The 25,165-nt window shown below is 37.7% G+C and overlaps 1 protein-coding gene across 1 annotated transcript in view; it reads right to left on the reverse strand.

Annotated features, from left to right (window-relative positions):
* The window catches only part of LOC6639117 (fibroblast growth factor receptor-like 1), a 109,364-nt gene that overhangs the window by 56,790 nt on the left and 27,409 nt on the right, over positions 1-25,165 (reverse strand). The window contains exon 2 of the mRNA XM_002062238.4: positions 13,310-13,946. Within this exon, the coding sequence (XP_002062274.3) occupies positions 13,310-13,379 (70 nt within the window). The 5' untranslated portion in view covers positions 13,380-13,946. The remainder of the gene's footprint in view (positions 1-13,309; positions 13,947-25,165) is intronic.

A 25,165-nucleotide genomic window follows, 5' to 3' on the forward strand; every position in this document is an offset into this window, starting at 1 on the left:
GTTGAGGCAGTGGCGAGCAGTTCAAGTTGTTGCATCACAAAATTTGCACATTGCATACGATTTGCATTACACAAACTACAACCCAAAAATTGTGAACTTTGCGGGTTATACTAAACTCCAACCATGCGTGTATGCGTGTCTATCCATGTGTATGCGTGTGTGTGTGTGTGTGTGGAAATCAGTAGAAACAGAATATTATGAAGCTGAAGTAAAAACAAAGGCATCACTTGCTTCGAGTTATAAATATGTAAATAAGTAGCAAAAGTTGCCAGTTTACAGTTGGCGGGCAGGTGATGGTCTCGTTACCGGTGACGTTGCAGTTGCAGTTGCAGGTGTAGTTGGATTGCCCCTTGCTGCCCCCTGCTGCCCCGTCGCCAGTCGCCGTTCGAGGATATGGGCAAAAAGTTAACAATATGCTCGACATGGCTCATGTTCGGTAAGCGTAAGACAAGCCAACTAAAAGTTGACGGCAACAGTTACATCACGGCGGCATGTTAAAACCAGTCTCAACCCAAAAGTCCTACACTCTGTCGGTACAGTGGAAACATTTCATTACAGCAGTTGACAAAAACACAAAAAAAAAAACAAAATATATAAAAAAATCACAAAATTCGAAATATATGAAACCTAACCGAAAAGTTCGTCTATCATTTAAAGGGCAAAAGGTGTTAGCCATTAAATTTAACTTTTAAGATTTCATAACCAAATCTTCTAAAGGATCTTCTTTTCTTTTGCTATCTTTACAACAATTTACTCATCTTTTCAAAAGCAATCGGTCCGTTTTTTTTCCAAATAAATTGAAAGAGACCCTTATTGATAGATAATTGTTATATAATTAGATGATCTATCATTCTACATCTCTATAATTAGTTATCTTAGGTTTCATTAGGACAAAATTGATGAAGATAGTGGAAGGGCAATGTCAAGTGTTGTTGGCCACAGTAAATAAGTTGAGAGAATTTCCTTTTTTTTTTTCCTATTTCGCTTATGGCAATTCCAAAAGACTCTGGCAACAGTTGTTCAAGTTTTTGATTGAGCGTTGACGACACTCGCTAAAATTTCGCGCCACAGCAGTTCAGGACGACATCAAAGAGAGTGGATGAGAGTAAGGCCGGGCCGGGACAGGCATAACAGGCAGTCACAAAGCAGCAAATGCAGCCGTTGCTTGCGTTCAAATTAATTAAAAGCATGTCTAAACCCTTGCCGGGGTCTACTATGAACTAGAACTACTCCTGCTGCTACTGCCACTGCTACTACGACTACTAACTACTCGACATCGTCATCATTCTGCCATAGTTTCAGCACTCTTCATGCAGCTCCAGTTCTTGTTCATGATTTTCTGGATTCGGTTTTCCAGTTGGGGCGCGGAAATTACAAACGCACAAAGACAAAGCCTTCAACACATGTCAGATGTCAAAGCAAATTAGAAAGAGAGTCAGAAGCAGTTAAAAAGGGAGAGATAGAAGGACAAAGGCACGACACGGGAAAATGGAAAGATGAGGGAAAAACGCTTAACTTGTCGTGTTGGTTTTTTCTCTTTTTTGCTCCTTTTTTTTTTTTTGCTATTTGGCGAAAGGGCGTACAAATTTATGCGGCTTTAAAATATTTCGCTATATCCATAATATAAAATAACGCAAAAGATATAGAAAGACAGAGAGAAGAGAAATGGTCTTATTCACATAATTTTTCACTAGTTTGGCCGGTTCGGTTTATATATATTCCTTTCGTTTGGTTCTCCATTGGATGGTCGGCCATCATTTGCGTGTTCTATCTGCTCGATCTTAAATGCAAATAAAAAGACCAAGCAAATTGTATTTATTTATCGCTTATTTTCTTGCTTTGCCCCCAAGTCCGAAAAAAGGGCAAATATTTGCCAATGTCAGAGCGCCGCAAAGTATGCAAAACAGCTTTGACTAACACCTACACACACAGCCATACACACTCATCCCCTCCCTCCCTCTCTCTCTCTCTCTCTCGCTCTCTCTCTCTCTGTTGACATTACTCTATCTGTGTGCGTGGGTGTTTGTGTAAGGGTCATGATGACAATTGTGCAAAAAACATTTTGCACTTGGCCACAGTTGAAACCAAACCGAAGAAAAACCAAAAGGAAAATTGCACACTAACAACAACACCAATTGTTGTATAAATGTTGCTGTAGACATATCCAAATCTTATCAACTATATTGTCATGTGGTTCTTCTTGTGCCATGACAACATTCATTGTTCTAGTTTTCTTTCTCATTTTCTCTCGTTTTGTTTTCCAGTCCTTTTTTTTAATTTTTATATAGTCTAAAGGAAGAGTAATCTACTGGGTAGTTTCGGCTTTTCGAGAGAAAAAAAAAAAATGGTTTTCACTTTTGTTACTTTCAACCCAATGCATTGCATAACAGATTACATAAATTTTAGAAACTTCAGTTTGCACTTATGTACATTAAAACATTTCTAGCAGATTTGGTTTAATTGAGATTTTTGGGATTACTAAATATTTTTATTCATATTTTCGCTTGATTTTTGAAATTTCCATTCGATTAGTAAATCTTGTTAGTTAGGGTAATCAGACTTTGACACTCAGAGAATTTGTTTCATTGTGTCTGTGTGTGTGTATCTTGGCTAACAATGGCTCCTTGTTTGCACCGGAAATGTATGCATCAGGGCTATGTCTCACTTGTTCGTCCACTATCCTATTCAGTCAGTCAGTCACTAACTCACTCACCAAGTCAGTCAGTCCGTCAGTCCGTCATTCATTCGTTCATTCATTCATTTGCACATTTATATGTTGCTATTGCTATTGCTATTGCTCTATGTAAGGCATTTTTCTAGAATGTATTTTTCTTCGTTCTTTCTGTTGCCTTAGCCCCGCTTTTGGGATATTTACGCTCCATTGTTTGTCGCTCAGGCGGAAGTATAAAATTGTTTACTAGATAAGACACACACACATACACACACACACATACAGAGAGAGAAATAGAGACAGAACGGACCAAGGACATGAATGGATGAAAAAAAAAAGAAACGAGACCGAAAATGATAGAAAAAAGAGAGAAAGACATCATCGACTTAAATGGTTTTGCCTATCCCTTCCATCTGATAGTTTTTTGCCATTGTGCAATGTGAATATTGTTTGGTATTTCTCTTGTTTTTTTTCTCGTTTTTTTTTTTGTATCTTGTTTTCTGAATTTTTAACATCTCAGTTTTATTGCACCTGACAAAGTGTTGTAAGGATTGTTATTGTTGTTGTTGTTGTTGCTGCTGCCACCATTCTACTCCCCAAAGGAGTATCAATATCTCAGCTACTTAATCCAGCTGGACAGGTGACCTATAGCCAGGCAAGTGAATACATTTTCAACAATTTAAAACTTGTTATCGAGTACAATATATATACTATCTACGTACATACATATATATTAATATGTATGTATATATTTGTTATTATACATATTTGTTGTCGCCGTCGCGTCTGGTTATGCCGCACTTTGAAATTTATGGTTCATTGAATGCGCATGAAAAACAATCGGAGACAGACAAGAAATCGAGAGGGAGCAAGAGAACAAGAGAAAGTCGCGCAAATTGTGCAAAATGGAAAAACAAAAGAATTGAATTTATTTTTTCTTTTCTTTTTTCATACAATTCGAGTTAAAACTGTTTCAAGTTTCAAACTGCCAACTGATGAATTAAAGATTCAAGATGACAAACAGCTAGACGACAAAGGCGTTCAAGGGAGGGGGGAGGGTTAGGTAAATAATTATATTTTGATTTATCTTTTTCGTGTAAGTACATCAATGCAAAATTAGTTGACTGCACAAACGAAAACTTATTAAGCTGAAAGAAAATAGGAGACTAATGCAATAAGGCATAAAATATTTGAGAACAGGGGAGACGATGGGACAGCATTAATGTTGTCATGGCAAAAGGCATTCCAAAGATATTTTTTTTAATAATGACGTCTTTTTTTTATCTAGTGGACAATGTGGATGATGATATTATTATTACTCTTTGTTCGCACTTCTACAAATTGAAATCCAAACAAATCTAAGTGCAACGAACTACATTCATTTCTGTTTTAGATATCAATGCAAAAATTGCTGGCCATAAATAACACTTGGAAAATACTAAATATAAGGAAAGTCCAGTTACTGCTGCCGAAAAATGTTTTTACTTGCTGATGCTGTTGCTGCAGTAAACTGCCGGAAAATACTTTCTGTCTCTCTCTCTCTCTCTCTTTCTCTATATATTTTATTGCATTTGTTTATTTTCCAGTTGTATAGTATTTGTTTATTTGATTGCATTCAGCTCTTGGGGTAGGGCAGAGGGCAGGGCAAAGCTTTTTGCACTACAAATGCGTTCTAAGGACTAAGGGCTTCTTTTCCAGATGAAGGAGCCAAGCAGAGCAAGAGTTTTTGTAAGCAACGCCTCAGGTTATGCTACACAAAATTTGTACTGCAATTACAGACAACCAAACGAACGAAAATTTAATTATTTTCACAATTTTGCAATAGTGTGAAAAACAAAGCAAAGCAAAAGTCAGAATCAAGGAACAACACAATTAAATACTGTGTCCAAATAGGGCTAGATAGATATATATATATAGAGAGAGAGAGCTATGTTCAGAGACATTGAGATATATTCAGCTTGAGATAGTCACAGAAAATGAAAAGACAAACATGTCCATGTGCACAGACATTGCACACTAATTGAATTTTAGAATATAAAATTGAAAAAATAAAACGAAAAACAAGAAAAAAATTTCAACCGAACAGAGTTGAGAAATTCAATTGGAAATGCTGCAGGCGGCAATGAGAGAGAAAGTGTATATATGTATGTATGTCTATCTGAGTGTGGGTGTGTGTGTGTGTGTATATTAGCCTGCGGCTTTTTCAAAACAAAAAAAAAAACAGAAAAACAAAATAAAATGTATATGGCCATGGCACGTATTATTTCAATTCCGTTTGATAAACAGCCAAATCACAGTTGTTAAAAAAAAATAACAACAACAAAAAACCAAACAAAAAATGAATTCAAATTAAATCAAGTATATATATACATATATCTATAGTCTGTAGACATTCTCAGTGGCAATTACCACTTTTCAAATGGCACTTTTGGTTTATTTTGCTTTTGATTTCGAAGCCACTTTTAAGGTTTATTGCCATGAGTTTCTACTTGAAGACCAGATCAAGTTTTTTAAGTGGCTAGCCAAAACAATGGCGAAAACAACAACAACAATACTCAGCATGAAAATTAATAAAGCGAAACTTTATTTGCAACTGCAAATTAAGTAACTAAACTCGGCCAAAGCATTATGGCCAAATTACTTTTTATGAGTTCATTTCCTTTTCAATACAACGAAAATCGTACACACACACACACACACAAAGACAGAAAAAAACACAAACTGAAGATGGCCAAAAAAGAAGTAGAAGAAAAAAGCAGCTAAAGAAAATGAGAGAGCAAAAAATTGTTTGCCATTTTGCTGGCAAATAAAAAGCCACTCACTTCAATGAATCGGCAAAAAAAAAACCCGAAAGGAAAACAAAAAAAAAATAAATAAATAAGAAGAGAGAGAGAGAGAGAGAGAGAAAACTTGAGGCAAACGGTGAACATGGCGGCACACATAACGACTCAGCGAAAATGCGAGGAAACAAAACGTCAGTCAGTCGGTCAGAGAGTCCTTCGATGAACAACGGGAATGAAAGAGAGATTGGCTTTGGCTTTAGCATCGGGTTTGAGTTTGGGTTTGGTGTTGGGGTTTTGGGGTTGGAATTAGGGTCGATGGTCAGCCAGATGATGCGGTCTCCTGGCTGTCAAGTACCTGATGATGTTTAGCTAAGCGCTAAGCTCTGTAAGAGCGTGCGTTGCTCTCGAGTGGTACTGCTGCTGCTGCTGCTGGCCGCCAATGATGAAATTACAACATTAGCAAACTAATCGTAGCCACTTTAGATGCCAACAACGTTTCATCGCAAATACGTTGAAAGTTGCTAGCGATTTGATGGGAAAAGGGGAGTGGGGCGCTGGAGGATACGATGTGGTAGTTGAGCAAAGTCGAAGCAATATAAATGTCTGGGGGTACCTACAGCCGCTGCTGCTGCTGCTGTTGGCTCGAATGAAAAACAAACAATACGGCGCAGAAAGTTGGGAATTGTGTTTCACCTTGTTTGGTAGAAACAAAAAACCAGGCAACTCGAAAATAAAGCAATTTCAAGAGGTGAGTCCCAGGCATCAGGCGATATATATACTTATATGTCTGTAAGTATGTTTGTATGTAGGCAGGTGGAACGAAGAGACTGAAATAAAATTAAATTCATCAATAAATCTCACAAGACGAGCCAAGTCTTTCTGCTTTGCCATAAATATTCAGTGGGGCACATCATACATTGATGCTGCTGTTGCTGCCCCATGATGTTGATGTTGTTGGCCATGTTTTAACTACGGAAATTGTTTGTATTTGCAGCGGAAATACCTTAGCTTAATAGGCCAAAATGAGTGTGAGTAAGATGGAAGACCAGGAAAGTTCAATGAAATGTTTTCTCAATGGATCTTTTTTGTTCTTATTGAGGCAATACAAGTGCGACTCATGAGGCAAAGCGTAAAGTGCACTCGTGGGAATTCACAGCGCCAAATACAACAACAACAGCAACAACAAGTAAAAACAAAATACATAAGGGAAAACAGAAAAATCATCCCGCCCCAGCCAAATTTGTGTTTGCCTCACGTATCCAGTCTGTAAGCAGGAAAATGTGTAATCACTGCTCATCAAATGATGCCATCACATACACTGAGCAAAATAGTATAGTATAAATAATGTAGAATTTATTTTAGAACTCTAGAGAGAGAAAGCATAATGAAATTTAATATAGAGAAAACTATAAAAGCACACAGTGTTGGATGTGGTCAAGGTAAAAGTGTAAAAGATACATTCATGTTAATTCTGAATTGAATAAAAACTTTCATAAAATGAAAAATGTATGGAAAGGATACACCCATTAAAAAAAACAACGACAAAGAATTATGAGATTTAATATAGTTAAAGATTTCATTTCATTTTTCATAAAAACTTAAAATTTTTGCCTACTTATACGGAAAAATTCACTCAATTAATTAAAAGATTTTAATATTCACACAAAGTAAAGTAAAGTAAAAGTAAAACCAATTCATTATTTCTATTCGATTCTTGGATTTTATTTATTTTTTCATACTTATTTCTGCCTGTTTGTCTTACTACGTTTTTGGTTTGTATGCTTTCTCGTTGTAGGCTGAATGAATTTCGAGTGTGATCAACAGGATGTCCTCCTGCCGGCAATGGCATTACCTTTCTTTTAATTGCTGTTCACCGTAAAGTTTTGCTCTATAAACATTTTAACTAGGCCTATAAACAAAGGCCTAATAGGCGCCATCAAGTCGTTTGCATGATTTATGGACCAATGTGCCCCTTTTTTGTAATGTTACTTTTTCTCTTCATTTTTTGCCATGTATTTTGCCGACATTAACAATCTATATACAGATACATAAAAAGGTAGTAAAAATTCCGACACAGAGGAGCAGAACACACACACACACACACACATACAGGGATAGAGCGACACTGAGGACTCGTATGGGGAAAGGAATAAAGTGATGCCAGGCAGGCAGTAATTGAGGCTGAAATAGGAGCAGCCACTGGCATGCTCCACTTCAACGTAAATTTCCCCAGTGGAGCTTAATCAATACCCAAATCATATACGGAGTTCTTCTCCACAGAGAGATAGAGAGAGAGAGAGAGGGTGAGAGAGTGAGATGGAGAGAGAAAGCAACAAGAACAATGCAATATAAATAAATATTTGACGTGTGAGAACGTTTGTCTTTTATGTTTACGGGTAAGTGAGTTGTTTAGCAGGCGACATAACAATTGCAGATTTAGTGAAATTGCTTTTACTTGGCATTGGGCCACACCTCCCCTCTCGCCCTCTATCACCCCTGATACGCATACGCATACGCATAGCCATTTCCATACCCACACCACAATCCACAGTCCGCCACAGGCAGGCAGGCAACCTACATGGCCATCTTCCCCTGATTGCTGACAGCAGCAACAAGAATGCGTGTGTCCTTGTCAACGTGTTGTAATCAAAATGGAACTTGATGGCAGAATTGCGCAAATTGCGCTTTTATGTTTGCCTGTCGATACAAATGGTAGCCAGATAGAGGAACGAAATAGCCTCTTCATATATGAACGAGTAGATAGGTTCATTTGGGTTTTACTAATGCATATCTGACTATTTTCAAAGTGCAGCAATATAGTTATCATTCACTTGACCAAAGTATAGATGGATATGCTGAAATTGTTTTTCTATTTCTTTGATTTTTTAATGAAAAATAGCAAAAGCTTTAATAATCCGAATTCAATCGAAAGCACATGTATGTACATGTAGGTTATTAAATATTTCAATTATTAAAATGCCATGAAATGTTTGCATCTTCTGCATAAAAACCCAAAAGGCCTATTGAGGAAATCCTTTTCAACAAGACAGAACGAAAATGTGTTTTTTTTTTTTTTGGAATTTTAATGAATTCATAGTTAAGTGAAAACACACAAACACACACAGACATGGAAAATTCGTTGTCATGTGTGTGTGTGTGTGTGTGTTTGTGTGTGTCGTCATATGGTCTAATAGTTTCGAATTGCAAGTTTGATTTCTATCTACATTTTACATTATTCCGCCCAACTGTCTGAATGATTATTCACTCTTTACTCTTTGTTCTAACACACTGAGAGAAAAAAAAGAATGAAAGGAGAAAAACAAAAGGAACATTACGTATAAAAGGTAAAATTATCGCACAAATTGAAAACGTGAAGCATGCGGTTCATTGGTAATTCATTTATGCGCACAGTTGCCAATGGCTGACTGCTTGCTTGAATGTCTGTCAGTCCTGGGTCCTTCTGGTCTCTCTGGTCGTTGACTGTGTCCTAGCTGGCTGCTTGGCTGGCTGGTTTCTCGCCAGCTGCAGGTGTTTCGCATAAGAAATGGCCTGCCATCGATAGCAGCCCGGTATTACATGTAATTTATACTTTTCAGCAGCTCTCAAACCAACTCATCCACCCAACCCAGCTACTCACTCTTGGAGTTGGCAGCCGAGCCATACGGCATACGGGACCACCACCACGCACGACTTGACGTCATGATAATGTATCGAATTCATTTTCCAGTTACTTTGCTTGCCAGCTCTCTCTCTCTCCTCCCCTCTCTCTCTCTCTCTCTCTCTCTCTGTCTTGGCCACCTTTGGCACCTATTACTACCTTGGCACACCTTTCTTGCCAGCATTTTGTTTGGCAAATATCACAAAACGCTTTCGACACATTCCTCGCTTTTGCTCAATGTCTCTCTCTTTTCCTCTCTCTCTCTAGCGCTTTCTCTTCAACACCCACATTCATACTCAATTACCTACGTGGCTCTGCCTCTTACCTTTTTTCCTGCTTCGTTTTTGGTTTTTGTTTTTCATCGGAGAGTTGGCAAAGTTGGGCTGAGTTGGCTCGCTTCACTTCACTTCACTCATTTTTCGTTTCCATTTTTCTGTTTGAGTTTGGCCAACGTTCAATGACTTGGCTGGAGCCCCGGAAAGTTTGTTGCAAATATTTGACCAGCTACAACGTTCGCGTCCCCTACGTACCTATCTACCTCTCTACGTACCAAACAAAACGTCCTGCCATCCATATGCGCTGGGCTCGACTCACACATTTGCTCTACTCTTTTCAATTGCAATGCATTTATTTATTTGATTTCTTTGCCACTTTTCTTACTTTTTTATGGTGTTTCTCTCGCGCAAGTCAAACAACCAACAAAAAACTAACAAAATAAAATCTAAAAAACCCAAAAAAAAAATTCACGTTGCACATGAGTGGAACTTGAAAAATATTATTTAATATTAAAATATGAATGTAAGTGTGTGGCAATTGCCTTTATGGAGTGGAATAGCTCGTAAATTTAACTTTGTATAATTTACTGCACAGAGAAACCAAATTGGAATACGAAATTCAAAATGGAATTGGAATTGGAGTAGATTGGTTGGACCCAATGGACCAACCAATTGCACAAATATATATGTATATATCTATGTACATATTTGCCAATAAATATTATTTAATTTCATTTTACTGCCAGAGCATAAATCAATCATAATCAATATTTCAAATGCAACAAAATAAACAAAATAAAAGAATCAAAAATTAAAGTATCAAGTCCTCTAAACTTAACTTAAAAAACTTCAGCAACGAGTGTCGTTCAATAAGTAACAAGGATTCTTCTCTCCTCTCGTGCCATTTCATTTCAATTGGGAATCATCGCAAGTCAGAAACTCTTCTATTTACTTTTACAAGGACTACTTTTAGCATCATCCACCCGGGAACATGATGCATATAATGCTGCAGGCTTTATTTTAATAAAAACTAACTTCAGGCGAATTGAGTTCATAACTTAAGGTGATAAATAAACTTAAATAGTAGTGAGCTACTAACTACTAAATATTCTAAATGAATGTTGAATACTCTTAGACAACAAATAGAATTAAAAATTGATCGATTCTTATTCTTTATTGATTCACCACAATTGCATAAAGAGCATAAAAGGATTTGATCAGTCTGATTGTCATTTTGGTTTTACTTAACATATTAAATGCCCCTCGCTAAAACGAATTCAATTTAATTCGTCTTAAATGGCGTTCAGTTGGTTCATTTGCTCGCGATTCTGGTTTCATTTTGCTGCCACAAAAACATGCAAATGCACTTAGAAAAGTATTTGACAGGCATGGACGGACGCGCGGACGCGAATGCGGATGCGGATGCGGACACGTGCTAATACTGAAATGCCTAATGCTTAATGCCTGATACAGATGCTGATTGATCCATTAGATTGATTGATAGATTATTTTGTATATTGCTTGATCGAGCGTATCATGTCGTTTAGCTTGGCTAGTTAGTTGAAAACGCGTCGAAATGTTCACCTGATGCTGCTGCTGCTGTAGAAGTAAAAACGAAAATCCATTCGCTAACCGTAATTCAATTGGTCAATGTCTCTCTCATTTGTGTTCTCTGTCTCTCTTTCTCTCACTCTCTCTCTCTCTCTCCCTCTGTTTCTGTTAGCCGAAAGTCAGAGAAAGACAAAGTGCCAAATGTCAAATGGCAAATAGCAAATGGCAAAAATTGCTAACAACAACAGCAACAAAAACTGTCATTGCCCGGCAGCTCAGCCCGTTTGGCATTGTTGTCATTGTATATACATATATTTATTTTTTGTTGTTCGCCTCTTTCATTTTGCTTTTGCTCTTGGGGGGGGCACTTTAATTATTTTTAACACCCACCTGGCCACGCCCCAAGCGGAAATTGCATAGTGTCACTGTCAGAATGTCGCTATCGAGGAGTTGTCGTTTACGTTGCTCTTTTGCTGTTGGCTCGCTTTTTTTTCTGTTTTATTTTAATTGAATTTTGAAATATGTGTTTGGCTTCTTTTTTTTTTTGTTTTTTGTTTGTTGCGTTTTTGTTGCAGCACCAAAAATGCAATTAATTCGAGCATTTTTTGAATTGTTCCATTGACCCTTCGCACTGTGAAGTTATTTGTTGCCGCCAATGCAATAAATAATCGAAAGCATTCAAAATATAAATCAAATGCATTAAACGTAAGTGAGATGGCAAATGGCGGATGGGCCAGATGAGCAGAAATTGTTAATAAAATCATTTTTCGGTTTTTTGCCCACCCAACGAAAAGAGACAAAAAAGGCAACTGAAATTGTGTTAATCTCTTTGCTTTGTCTCGGCTAATACCATTTTGTTTTGGCAATTTGAAAAGCACAGTGGAGCATTTCGTAAATTGGGTCTGAAGATAAACTAACTATGAAGAAAAAAGGTAAAAACCGAATTAAAAGGTTTAAACTTGTTTTCTTCCCTGCTTCAACCTCAATTCAAAATCATTAAAAATTTTAAGTCAACTTCAAGACACGCAAATCAAATAATTTTACTTGACATTTTAATTGTTGCTTAATCAAAATGCATAAGAAATTCCAAGCAACTTGTATACATACATATATTTATAATTTGACAAAACAAATACTATTCAAGTCACAAGTTAATCCAATGTGTATCTTTGTCTGCACACATGACGTATACGTCACTCGCTGGACAGCTAGATAAACAGTTTATTTCCATTGGCATTTCAATTGTTTTTAAACTTTATGCATATTTGAAATAATAATATTCATAATTGTAATAACGATGGCAGCAATAATTTGACAAGGCTAAAGAATCATTCATATGCAATTGTTCAACTGGGACAATTTTATAGTAAACATTCGTTTCGTATCTGTGATTCCCCAAGGCAATTAGACGAATGCCAGTCAATTGCCAGTTATGTATAACTACGAGGAGATTTGTGTAATTAACACATTAGCCAGTCCAGTCGAGGCTACTGTCAATAGGATTAATCAAAAATCAATAAGTAAAATAAAAGTAAAGTCAATTAGTAAGTGGTAAAACAATATTTAAACCATTGTTGAATGTTAACAGAAATTCGTACACACATGTTGAAAACAGGGAGAATCAATTGCTTCTTGTAAAACATTTTCATGTTGATTGATATCAAGTTTAATACAGACAAATGATGGAGCAAATCAACTAAATTCTGATCTCAATTTATAGGAAACTTTATGCTAATTGGAACGTAAGCTCTCAGTATGATCACTAGTATTATAGGTAAATTGTGTGGGCAACCACGACCATTCGATGTACATATGTATCGAAATTTATATTCATACATTTATTTAATTTTTTTAATGGCGGCAAATAAAATATGAAAGAGAGGAGGAAAAAAAAAAAAGAATGACACTTTAATTAATGTTTTCAGTTTGTATTATGTGACCAAGGACGGCCTGATGGGCGTATACGTAATTTTATTTCATTTAATGGTTTATGGCAAAAGCATAACTTTTGCGGCAACTTTGGCCAGACACAATAAAAAAGTTTTTTCTCTTTTCCATTAGGTTGTTGTTGCTGTTGTTGTTGTTGCAAACTAATTGTTAATTGAAACAAAATTCAGTCAAACAACAAGAAAAACAACAAGGGAAACGGCAATTACAGGCTGCCTTTCTGTTCAAAAAGGATTCGCCGCCAAACAAATGCCAACAATTAACTGTGGCAACAATAAAACGAGAAACCAAACGAAACAGAATGAAATGAAGCCCAACTAGGGGCTAAGGATGGAAAAGAGAAGAAGCCCATCGTGCGGCCAGTTGTCGGCGGCGGCAACGGCAGGCAAAGGCCGGCCAATGGCATAAATACCCGGGTACTTACCGCTCATCACAATCACGACGAGAAGCAGCAGCCAGGCCACGCAGATGCTGTGCGCCATGTGGAGTGGCATGGCTATGGGAAGACGGCGACGACGACGACGACGTCGACGTCAACGACGATGACGACGACGGCGGCAACGGCGAAAGGAACAACAACCGGAAATGCAGTAAGCCTGCTCTGCTCTGGACGTGAACGTGGACGTGGACGTGGAGCAACGTGGAACGTGAGCGATGACAAGGCAACAGCAAAGCGAGGGCGTTGCGCTGTAGCTTTTGTTTTTGGTTTTTGTTATCTCTCTGTCTCTGTCTTTGTGCTTTTATTTTTTTGCTCTGCTTCTGTTTTGGTTTCAGTTGCCTCCTTCTTTTTATACTGGCAGCAATAACCAAGTTAGCAGCGTCATCATCAGCATGAGTAGGAGCAGCTGCAGCAACGTCATTATCGGGCCTCCCGGCTCTCTATTAACTTGGCCAATTGCCAGATACAGACAAAAGGCTCTGCCTTGGCCTGGGGTTCGCTCTTTGGATGGGAGACCGCGCGCTTGCTGTCTGCTTGCCTCTTTCTCCCTTCCGGTTTAAATGCCTTCGTCGACTGCCGCCGCTTCTGTGTTATGCTCGACGTTTGTACACGGAATTTTGGTCTGTAAATAAAAGAAAATAAAAATAAAAGAAAATGCATTAAATTCTGTTGCTCTAGCTGGACTGACGCGAAAGTTATTGCAAGTGACAAAGATGGGTAAATGAGAGAGGGGCATGCAGGCAGGCTGGCAGGCTGGCACTGAGCGAGCAGGGAAGACTAAAACTTTGGTAGGTTGGTTATGGCAAAAGCATGAAAACTGCTTCCTCAAAGTCAAATGCAGTCATTGGCTTCGTCTACTACCTATATATATATATATATATACTATGATGGCCTTTTGCACCCCTGACAGGGCGACCCAACAACAAAATCAAAAACGACAACGGAAATGAGCAAAACGATAATGGAGCACGCTGACTGCATAATAGATACGGACACTAAAAAGTCTGTACTATGGGCCCAAAGTTGTCGAAAGAGCAAATCAAATTGATGTCACAAAACAAAAGCTTGTCAGATTATTTATATAATTTAAATTCATTTTGAGATAATTGTCTTGCAAACTTTACTTTGCATATAAACATCACAAAATAATGAGAGGCCGGTTATTAAACAAAATGTATTTGTTATTTCCACATCTATCATATTGCACTTTATGGCTGAAATTTTACTAATGTTTTGCTTCCAATTAAAATGAGAGTTTAATATAACATAAATGAGAAACCTATTTAATGCTATTTAGTTTAAACTTTCAGTTGCCAGTCGACTTAAGGAAGATTAAAAGGTTTCTCAACTAAAATGTTGAAATTTCATCAAACTTTCAATTAGTTGGAATATAAATAGACATATATATTTTTGCCATTCAACCAAAGAGTGTTTGTTCCAGGATTACAAACAAACCCTTGTTGTTTGTATGTGTTCATATGGAGCATCTTCATTTTAAACCATTTAATTTAGTCTAAGGCCATTGGAAAATTAAACTTTGAAAACATGGACTCTGCTCTATAACACTATTACTTGATATGCACATTTTAATGACCCCAAGATACGAGTACATCAAATAGTGCTGGGATAAACGACTCATTTTGTTGACGAAGTTCACTGACTTGTTTGTTCAGTCTGTACTTTCTGAGGTTTCTGATCAGCTCTTGCAACGGCTATAGTTAAATTTGGCTTGCATCTACTGAGTCAGTGAATCACGGACTGAGCATCATGTTTAGTGACCACGTTCATTTGTTCACTGAAGGGAGTCGTTCAATATTGTTTACTCACTCATAAGCGAACTAATACTGATTTCAAACGAGAACTGATTCTAAATGAAAAGAGAAACACATAGCAATCAAACCTCCAATCAGACATTAGAATACTGTGATGTGATTTGTGTTGTGTTTAAGTCCTTTGAAAGCTCGATAAAGTTCTTAATTTTGGTTTTGTATTTTTTATATTCCACAGTAACTAAGCGGTATTAGTTTGAGGTTTAATTTTTCTATTTTACATTTTCCACTGGCCACGTGCTAAATCTCTGCCAGCTAATTCTGAAATTCCATTTACCAAATAATTCTATCTATATCTATGGATAGGTCGTTCTTTTTTTCTTTTTCTTTTTTTTTTTTTTTGTTGGTGTTATGCCAGTGTCTCTGGTGTCTGGTGTGAAAGTTTAAACAGTAATTAAGTTAATTGTGTGCCCGGAATGCACCGTTCAGTCCTGCCCCCTGACACCATCAAATTATCCACCACTATAATCATTTACCCCCAACAAAGCAATGATGACGCAGCAAGGGAATGGGGTGCAGGGATAAACTGGGAACTGGTACTGTGGATGATGATCGATTTGGGTGGGCATTAATGTCATAATAATAGCAGCAGGCACATTTATTGCGTATACGCCATGTGCACACGCCGTACGTAATATGTGTATGTGCAAAAAAAAAAAAAAAAAAAGCCAAATTCGATTTTTTCGCATTTATCTAGTAAATTTTTCCGGCACTGACTGCCATTATTTGTTAGGTTCGAAAGAGGGCGGAAGGGTGGTCCATGGTGCTTTGGGGGGATGGCAGTGAGGGGCAAGGCGACGCAGGACTGGGCATAATTCTAATGCATGGATATTATGTGCCATCATCTACTCATGCAAATTACCGCACCACAGAGCAGGAATATGGCCATATGTATTCCAGATATATATGTATATTTATCAACGAGGTACGTTTAGAAAGAAACTCGCAGATGTTTCATCCCACAATATGAAGCAATAGACATATTTTTGCTTAGACCTAGAAATAGATACACTTCAGAAAGTATTAAACCATTGAAAGAGCCTCTAACCTTAGTGTATTCTATTGAGTTCTAATTAAAAATTAAAAACCACCAACTACTTTTAAATCAGACCTCGCATACCTATATACCATACATGGCTCTAACACTCTGCCTGTACTTATTGTTAGGAAACGGAAACGAGCCAGCAAAGTAAAATGAAAAAAGGCATTTTTATTATTGTTAGCTATTGGTTATATGTACATACATGGGGTTTGGGTGTGTGGGTGTGTGGGTATGTGTGTGTGTGTGTGTGTACCCAGACATGCCAGATTTCAGACTTTGGAAAGCAATTTGCCACGCACTGTCAGTGAAGTTGAACGCAGTGGAACATTTCTAATTTTCAGCTACGAAAAATTTATACAATAAAAAACGCTTTAGCTGCCTGAGAAAAGGAGAAAAGAAGCAGCAGTAGGAACAACGTCAGACAGGAGAGTTTACATAAACACACATACAAGCACACACGTACATACACACCGATACAACTCGTAGGCAGATGTTCATGTAAATTGTAACAGACAAAGATTTCCTTTTACTTTCATTTCCCCAGTTTGTTTTTTTTTCACTCCCTCTCACTCACTCTCTCGCTCTCTCGTGTTTTATTATTTTCCTGCTTTTTTTCTCGTATTACTGCTGCTGACAATGTTTCCTCATTAGAATCCCCGCATCTCCCATTCACCAAATGCAAATACTCATAAAAGTAACAAATTCCCTGCATACAGTGCCCACACGAAATTTACATTTAGTCAAGAATCGATTATCATTATAAATATTTAATGAACAAAACGAACTAGCTAAACCAAGATTTTAAGCATTACTTTACAGATAAATAGAAAACAGAAGATCGAGTTAAAATCGTCACCAGGAAATATTATCTCAGTGTATAAACTATTCAACATAGTAAAATGTAAAGTAAGTGACATCGAGTCAAAGGCCTTCTACCTAGTGCTTACTCATCTTCTATTGCTTAGTTTTAGTATTCATACTCAATCTAAATCAAAAAAAAAAATTGACTTACAATGGTTACCTTTAATGGCAAATATAAAAGTTTTTGACCTGCTTCATTTTATTTTTGAACGAATTAAAGAATACAGAATTCATTTAAATAGAATTTTAAAAATGACATCCAGGTTGTCGGCAATTAATTTAGAATAAATATATTTTTAACTTTACAGCTAAATTAAGGTAAAATTTTTGTTTAAAAGTCGAATTTTATTACTTTAATATTAACACTTGACAAAATAATAGTACAAATTTAACACAAAAACTTAAGGTTTATGTTTTTGTATTTACCATCTAACATGTAATTAAAGTCAAACTTAGTACAGAATATCAATTAAAATAATTATTGAAAACTTAAAAAATAACGACAAAACATATAACTAGTGAATATAATTAGACTTGAATTAAGTTTTCCAATTTACTAAATACTAAATTATCAATATGCTTAGTATACAAAAGAATTCATAATATTTAACTATAGTCCAACATTGGAAAGCTGACTTAATTGTTGGCAATAGAAGAAGAGAAAATCGTCTATAATTGTTGCCTGTTAACAGTTTGGCTTAAACGAACACTGAAGTGAATGAATGAGCCAAGTTAATCCCAAGGCTTTCCCAACGTATTAGAAGCTCTACTATTCTCCCACTGTTTTTCCTGCTGTTTTCTTTATAACTGGTAATTACTCACAAGCAGGCAAACCGCAAGAAAAACAAACCAAACAACAACAACACAAAAAAAAAAAACCAAAAATAAAAAGGAAAGGAACAAACAAAGCAACAGCAACAACCAACCAAAACAAAAAACAAAAAATGAGTAACAAAATTTATATAACATTATAAAGCAATTTGCAGTAAATCACCAAAAGCGACGCGCGTGTTTATAAATCACAAGTAGCTTGCCCCTCATTCGTCTGCCCGCCATCATGATGAGATACCCTTGCAAATGGGGTATAATACACATTTTGCTTAGGTCACAAGTCGAATCACAAGTTTGAAATTGCAAATTGTATTGACTCTATCAACCGAGGAGGAAACACTTGACTTTTTCTGGTTTTGTTAGAGTATTCCCACTTCAACATGTGTAAAGTCCTCCTGCTATGTATCCCGCTGCTGGCAAACCAAAAATCGAAATGAATAATTAATATGTCGCGCCTGCTGCAGACGCTGAGGCAGACAAGGCTTCATATTCGCCTTTGCCACATGCATGAGCCAGGCCCAGGGCAAGCCACAGGGAACGGGGAGAAAATGGGCCTAAAAACAAAAACCAAAGCAATTTACTGGCTGGTCTGCAACCGGGAAAAGCAAAAGCAAATGCCATGGCTTCATATGAGTCCCTGCGGCGACTAAAGATTGAAGAAGTCGACTCGAAATCAGAGACGGAGACTGAGACTGACTCGACACAAAAACAGAGAAAGAGGAGAAGGTCTCCCTGTCTCTCTCTCACTCACACTCTCGACCAACCGACGAGATTGACAAATTTGGCAAAGCAAATGAAATGCTCTCGACTCTGCGGTTGCTGAATTTTTCATTTATGACAATGTTTACGTAATTCGACAGCCAAAACAATTTCCCAAACCCCACAGTAACGCACTGTCCTCGACTCCTTCCCACTCTATGCTTCGTCCTTGTTGCTACTATTCGCCTCTCGCTACTCGTTTAGCTGGGCATACGCAAATGGGCGCTCATTTATTGTTTGAGAGATTCCTCTGCAGGAAGTGAGTTTTGCGCTTTGTCAGGCACCAAGCACCAAAGCCACTTTTTGTTGTAATCGAATACATATCTGTGTGAGTGTGTGCTTGTGTGTTAGTGTCTCTGTGTGTTGGTGTGCCGGGTGATTGCAATGGCTTTTAAACTGTTTTAAATGGCCAACGATTTGCTTGAATGTTGTGACGTTAAATTGCAATCTATTGCCCATTTGTGTATATGCACATAAGCATATACATATGTTTGTAGGTAAGCCCTTGGGCCAACTAAATCGCCCGGTTAAGTAGCCAAATGGAGCACATAAGAGAAGTCTATTTAGACAATTGTCCTCACTTCTAAACACACTAAAGTCTCATAAGGAAACAAAAAGCGTTTTAAGTTGAAAAGAACGAAAAACTGAATTCAAAAAGTTAATATGACCAACAGAACTTTGGACTTCAATCGAGTTAACTGAATGGTATGTACTTGAAGTCGTTTTCAGTAAACATACATACATAGAATCTAAATGGGTCTCCATATTGTTTTCTAGTTGAAACAAATGTAGAAAGTGATTTAAATATAATCAGCCTATATTTCGTTTTTCTTCGACTTCGACATACACGAAAAAATTAAAGCAATTTTGGGACCTCAGCTCATTGTCCTTTGTCAACTTTTAAAGGAAACTATTTCTCATATTATGAGCCAATTAAAAAAATAAATATTAGCCATTTATCTCTTATTAAAAATCTTTGGTTTTTATCTCTCGTAGAACTGAGAGCTATTACTCAGCCAAGTCTATTCAGAGAGTTAATGTGGCTTTTTACACCCACATCAAGGACATGGCAGGACGACTGTCCATCAAAACCAATCTAAATCTAAACAATTTCTCAGTCGACTAACTCGTTTGCCCTCGTCAAACTTTATGATAATGGCGTAAATTAAGCGCAGTTTCTAATTGAAATCGAGCACCAACGACAACGACAATCACAACAACAACAACAACAACAACAACAACAACAACAACAACCACAATAATCAGAACAATGATGATCCGCATGACCTTGACATCAAGTCATTAGTCATGACCAGGAAACCAGAATGGGGGACCAGAAGGATGAGAAGCAACACCAAAAGACCAGGCAGATGACAAACAAACAGAAAAATATGAGGGAAATTATTGTTTTCTGCAATTTTGTGAGGAATGGGCGTGGCCGCCTGACAAGCTAGAGGGGTAAATAAGTGTTGATGATGTGGAGGAGGAGGGAAGGAGGTGTGTTGAGAGAGAGAGAAAGCCTGGTCGCTTCACGGCATATTAAACAAAATGAATAAATTACAATTGCAAATAGGCAATTTCCTACACTTCCTTCCTTCCTTGACATTTTCACTGTGCAGCAGCAGCAGCAGCAACAGCAACAGCAAAGCAACAGCAGCTACCGCAAATGGGGCGTGGTCGGTTGGTTGAGTTGTTTTTAGCTGCTGTTGTTCTTGTTGTTGTTGTTGGTCGATTTCTTGTCCCTTTTTGGCAGCGGTCGGTTTTGGTCTAAATAACGTCTAATTTGCAATTTTGTTTAATTGTTTGTGGCTTTGGATTTTGACATGATTTCCATTGCTTGTTATATTTGTTGCTGCTGTTGTTGTTGTTGTTGTTGTTGTCACCCCGGCCATTGCCACACCCCTTTCTTCTATAGCTCGGCCGCATTGTGTTGGCGTGTGGCAGAGACGTAACTTCAGTTCATGCCGCTGCTGTTGTTGTTGTTGCTGCAGTTGATGTTGATGTTACTGCTGCTGCTTTTTGTGTTTTGTGTTATTTGCGGTTTTTAGTTTAGGTCAACGTCGATGAGCACGCACACTTTCCCTCTCCCCCCGCCATTTCCCTTCTCACTCCTTTGGGCTCTCTCTCTCTCTCTTACTTAGTTAGTGGTTTCCGCTCGAGTCAACCAAACTGGCCGCATGCCGTGCCTAAATTATAATAAAAGGTTTCCATTGCGGCCTGTTAAATATGCGCGCAACTTTGCTTTTTGCTTTGAGCAATTAAAGGCCAAAAACCGAATACACAAAGGAAATTCAATTCAATTGTTGTTGGTAGCACAAATGAAAAACAAAGGGTAACTAGATACCCCAATGCTGTAATCGAATAGTTTCTACCCTATGTATGTAGATAAATACAGAGAAGAAACCATTTGGAAAATCTATTGCTTTAGGCAAAATGATGCCAATCAAATTGCTTTGATGGGTGTCGAAAAACTGAGGAAATGAATTCAGGAATATATGAAACTGAGAGCGAGAGAGAGAGAGGGGCAGAGAAGCAAAAATGCTTAATAGAAGAAACATGCAAAAATAAAGTGAAATGAAACATGAAGTTTCAAAAAAATCGAATCGATTTCTTCATCCTTTGCAAAAATAGACATAACATTTTCAGAAGGTTATGTTCGCATTTAATATTCTATAATATATTTATTTTACGATATGCTTCCATTCCTTTTATGCCTATAAATATAAAAAAAAAAAAGTCTCGTATTCCATTTTTATATTGAAAACATTTTATGAGTGATTAATTGGGAAGCCAAAGCATGACGTAATGTTGATCAATGAGTTCTTCATATTTAGAAAGCATAATTTAAAGTTGAATTTCGTATATCTCATGTGAACAGCCTATGATACTCTATTTGTTAGGGTATTAAAAAAAAGCTGGCATGGCTTTCGAAAAACGAGAATACTCAAGCTAAGCGAATAAATCCCAATTTGAATGCGTTTGAACATGAACGTTTCAAATGTAGAATTCGTTCGTTTCTTCTTTCATTTCGAATTCTATTTCTATTTCTGGAAATGGCAAAACTTGTACTTAAACATGGCAAATCAATTTGTGGAAATTTAATTAAAACGACGTGATGCACAGAACGTTAAATGGGGAAAAGAATCTCAATTAAAATAAACCATTTTTAGTCGGTTTTAATTCGCGGCAAATTGAATTTTATGATATGTATCTCGCCTTGTCCACAATCTACAGAATGAAAACTGACATTTTCCAGCTATTTGGTGGAAAACTATCAACTGAATATTCCATTCCACTCCCCACACAAACACACACACACACTCAAACACACAAAAAAAAAAGGAGTAAAAGAAGGCGACGCTAAACAGTATGCTATGACTTTTGGCCAACCATTCGAGCAGAACTCGAATAGCATTCACTCCAATTTCCACCATCTCTGTGTGGCTCCTTCTTGCAGCCCCTCCTCCTCCGCTTTGTCGCTAACATATTAGCAGTGGCAATGTGCCTTGCACTTACATTTCGTCTATGTACTTTTCAAAATTGGCTTTCACACGCCATTTGCATTTAATTGCCCAGCCGGGTGAAGCTGGAGATGCAGCAGAAGTAGCAGAAACAGAAGCAGAAGCAGAAGCCACCGCCTGAAGCGCCTGAATGGACTTCATTGTCATGGCTGAGTGCATTTTGGCCTGCCGTGTTGGCCTTGTTAACAAGCGCATTTGCCTAAAACTGCGTACACAGTGTGAATAAGTAAGAAGCGGCGGCGGAGGGGGCAAGGGAAATCAGCAAATTGGGAGAAGCTTCATTTGCCAAATCAAATATTATTGTTAATGTCGAGTATTTTAAGAGTTTTGCAAACCATTTCGAGCGTGCCATTATCGCCAGGGCCGATAAGCGCCAATTTAAGTTTAACTTTAATGCCAGTTGGACAGCCACATCATCTTCATCGTCATCGTCATCTTCATCGCCACCATCATCATCATCATCAACTTTGTATAGTCATCCTTAACTTGGCTATGTTTGTAGTATGTATTTGCTGTCAATAACAACAAATGCGACACAGAAAATATTGTAAGTGTGCATTGAATGCCATCTAAATGTCTATATGCGATACATTTGATATGTATGTATGTATTTTGTAGATTGAATTGGAAGCTGCTGCCAGCCAGCCATCCAGCCATCCAGCCAGCCAGCCAACCAGCGCGCCAGCCAGACCGCCCGCCCGACCGCCCACTACTCTGCCTACACTTCAATTGAAAATTGTCTGCGTGGCAAAAAGAAATGTGAAATGCTTCACCAGAGAGAATCAGAGAATCGAGTTGGCGTCTCCACCAGTGATTGTGTGTTGGATTGCTGCCTCAACCTCAGCCTCAGTTCTATACCTCTGTCTCTCATTCTCCTTCGGCCAAAGTCGATGCCGTTGCTATTGATGTTTTGCTGCGCACTCGAGTGTGTTTTCTTTGGTAATGGAATTTATTAATATTTCATTGTGTGGGCTCGTAAAAATCAGAGAGTGAGTAAGAGAGAAACTGAGGAGAAACCCTTGCGTGCGTGGATGGGTAGTCAAGTGAATTTGTGGCTGACTTTAAGGAATGTCAACAATTGCCAGCACTTGGAATGCTTTTACCAATGACACCGGCCATCATTTAGACAAAAAAACAAAAAAAAAAAAAAAAAGAAGTCATATGGCCATGACTCGGAGCTAAGTACTTTTTGAAATCTTTTGCTAACTGTGTGACAACAGACAATTTCCAAAGTGGATTTATGGTTTTTGGTATAATCAAAAGAAAAGAAAAAACAAAAATGTTGAATTGACCTTGTTACTAATACGCAACATAATCATTTAATGAAAATAAATTGTCTAAATTGTCTGAAGTTAGGTTGAGAATAGAGCGGGAGAGAAAGTTTCTTTGATAGACATCCCGAATCTTTCTTTAGAAATTCCCTTGCCAAGTGAATTTTGAGTCAATAGCTGGGCTCAGATTTTAGAGCAAACTAATTTCAATATTTAATAGCATAATTATGTACACATGCTCCATTCAATTTGTCATTGGTCCAATGCAATTTCTCATGCTCGAATTGGATTTTCACGCCCGATTTGCTTAATTGCGATATGGTGAAAGGCATTAACAAACATTTGTGCCCTCCCGACCCCAAAATGGCTGGCCATGCAAGAAATTCAACACAATACAATCGATGCAACAAACACACACACACACACACACACAACAATAACAAACTAAAAACCCACTTGCAATAATCTTCAATATGGAAGCTGCCACTAAGCTCTCTCCTCTACACTCACAGCCCAATCTATGCTAGACCAAACCAAACCAAACCACATCCACATGCATATCCTCATCTACTCAGCCCACTCCAATTTGAAATCCAAGTCAGTCGCATGCATCCATAATTCATATGAAAGAGCAAAACTTTTGCAACTTCAGACGAAGAATTCTTGTTGACCAACAAAGCGCATAATGCAACATGCCGAGTGCAAAAGAAAATCATGGGTTAGGGGGAAATGGTGGCTAAAAGGCGGGAGAGCCCCATAATCATTTCAAATTCCACAACAAACAGCAAAAATCAAATTTCAAGAACTCGTAAGAAATCTCGCATTGCACTAACTCTTTGCCATTCTCCTCTCCAACAACACGTCTACACCCGTCTTATCAAGCCTTTTCTTTCTCTCTCTCTCTCTCCCATCTCCTCTCATCTCTTATTGCCGTAAAGTTTTTTTAGCCATGGCCAACAGAATGGAATACGAATTTTTGGTGCAACGCACAAAAAAAAATGATATGAAAGCTGAAGGCGATGCCAGGCTAAGAGATCTATGGGTGTGTGAGTGTGTGTATGTGTGTGTGGGAGAGGGAGAAAAAAAACTCTTGTGATTTCAGCAATCAGAGCATGGGCGTGGCATTCCCGCACACCCCTTTTTTGTAGCTCGAACAATATGAAAATAATAAAAACAGTTACATAAATCAAAAATGATAAAGAAAAACAGTGCATAAAAGTTGAAGAAAATGCAAGAAGCGAGAATAGTCACTCCCTTTCCGTTGTTGCCTTCTCCTCTTTCTCTCCGCACACTTTTCATTCATTTTTGCAGATTTTCTTGTTGCTCGTCTTTATCTTTTCTTTTTTTCATTCCTCGCAATTGCAATGCAAAACATGAAATACAAAATCGAAAGTTGAACTCCAACTAAAACGGAAATCGAGTCGAACAACACAGGAAGAAGGTTGTCTATTGTCCTTCCTTTCCTCTTCCACAACCCCCCTCTCTCTCTCTCTCTCTCTCTCTCTCTCTCTCTTTCTCTATCTCTACTCCTTTTTCTTTACCTTCGTCTATTGAAAGGTGAAAAATACGTGTCAATTTTTTTCCTATTTACTCAGTCATCCCGCTCATCCTATTTCCATTTACTTCACATACTCTGAATTATTGTTTTCCTATACCCTACAAAGGCAATGGCCTTAAATGGAGTTGAAAAGATCATGCAAACGGAAAGTTTGCAAAACAAAAGCTAA

Source organism: Drosophila willistoni (genome assembly GCF_018902025.1).
Source record: "Drosophila willistoni isolate 14030-0811.24 chromosome XR unlocalized genomic scaffold, UCI_dwil_1.1 Seg144, whole genome shotgun sequence".
Taxonomy (NCBI): Eukaryota; Metazoa; Arthropoda; class Insecta; order Diptera; family Drosophilidae; genus Drosophila; species Drosophila willistoni.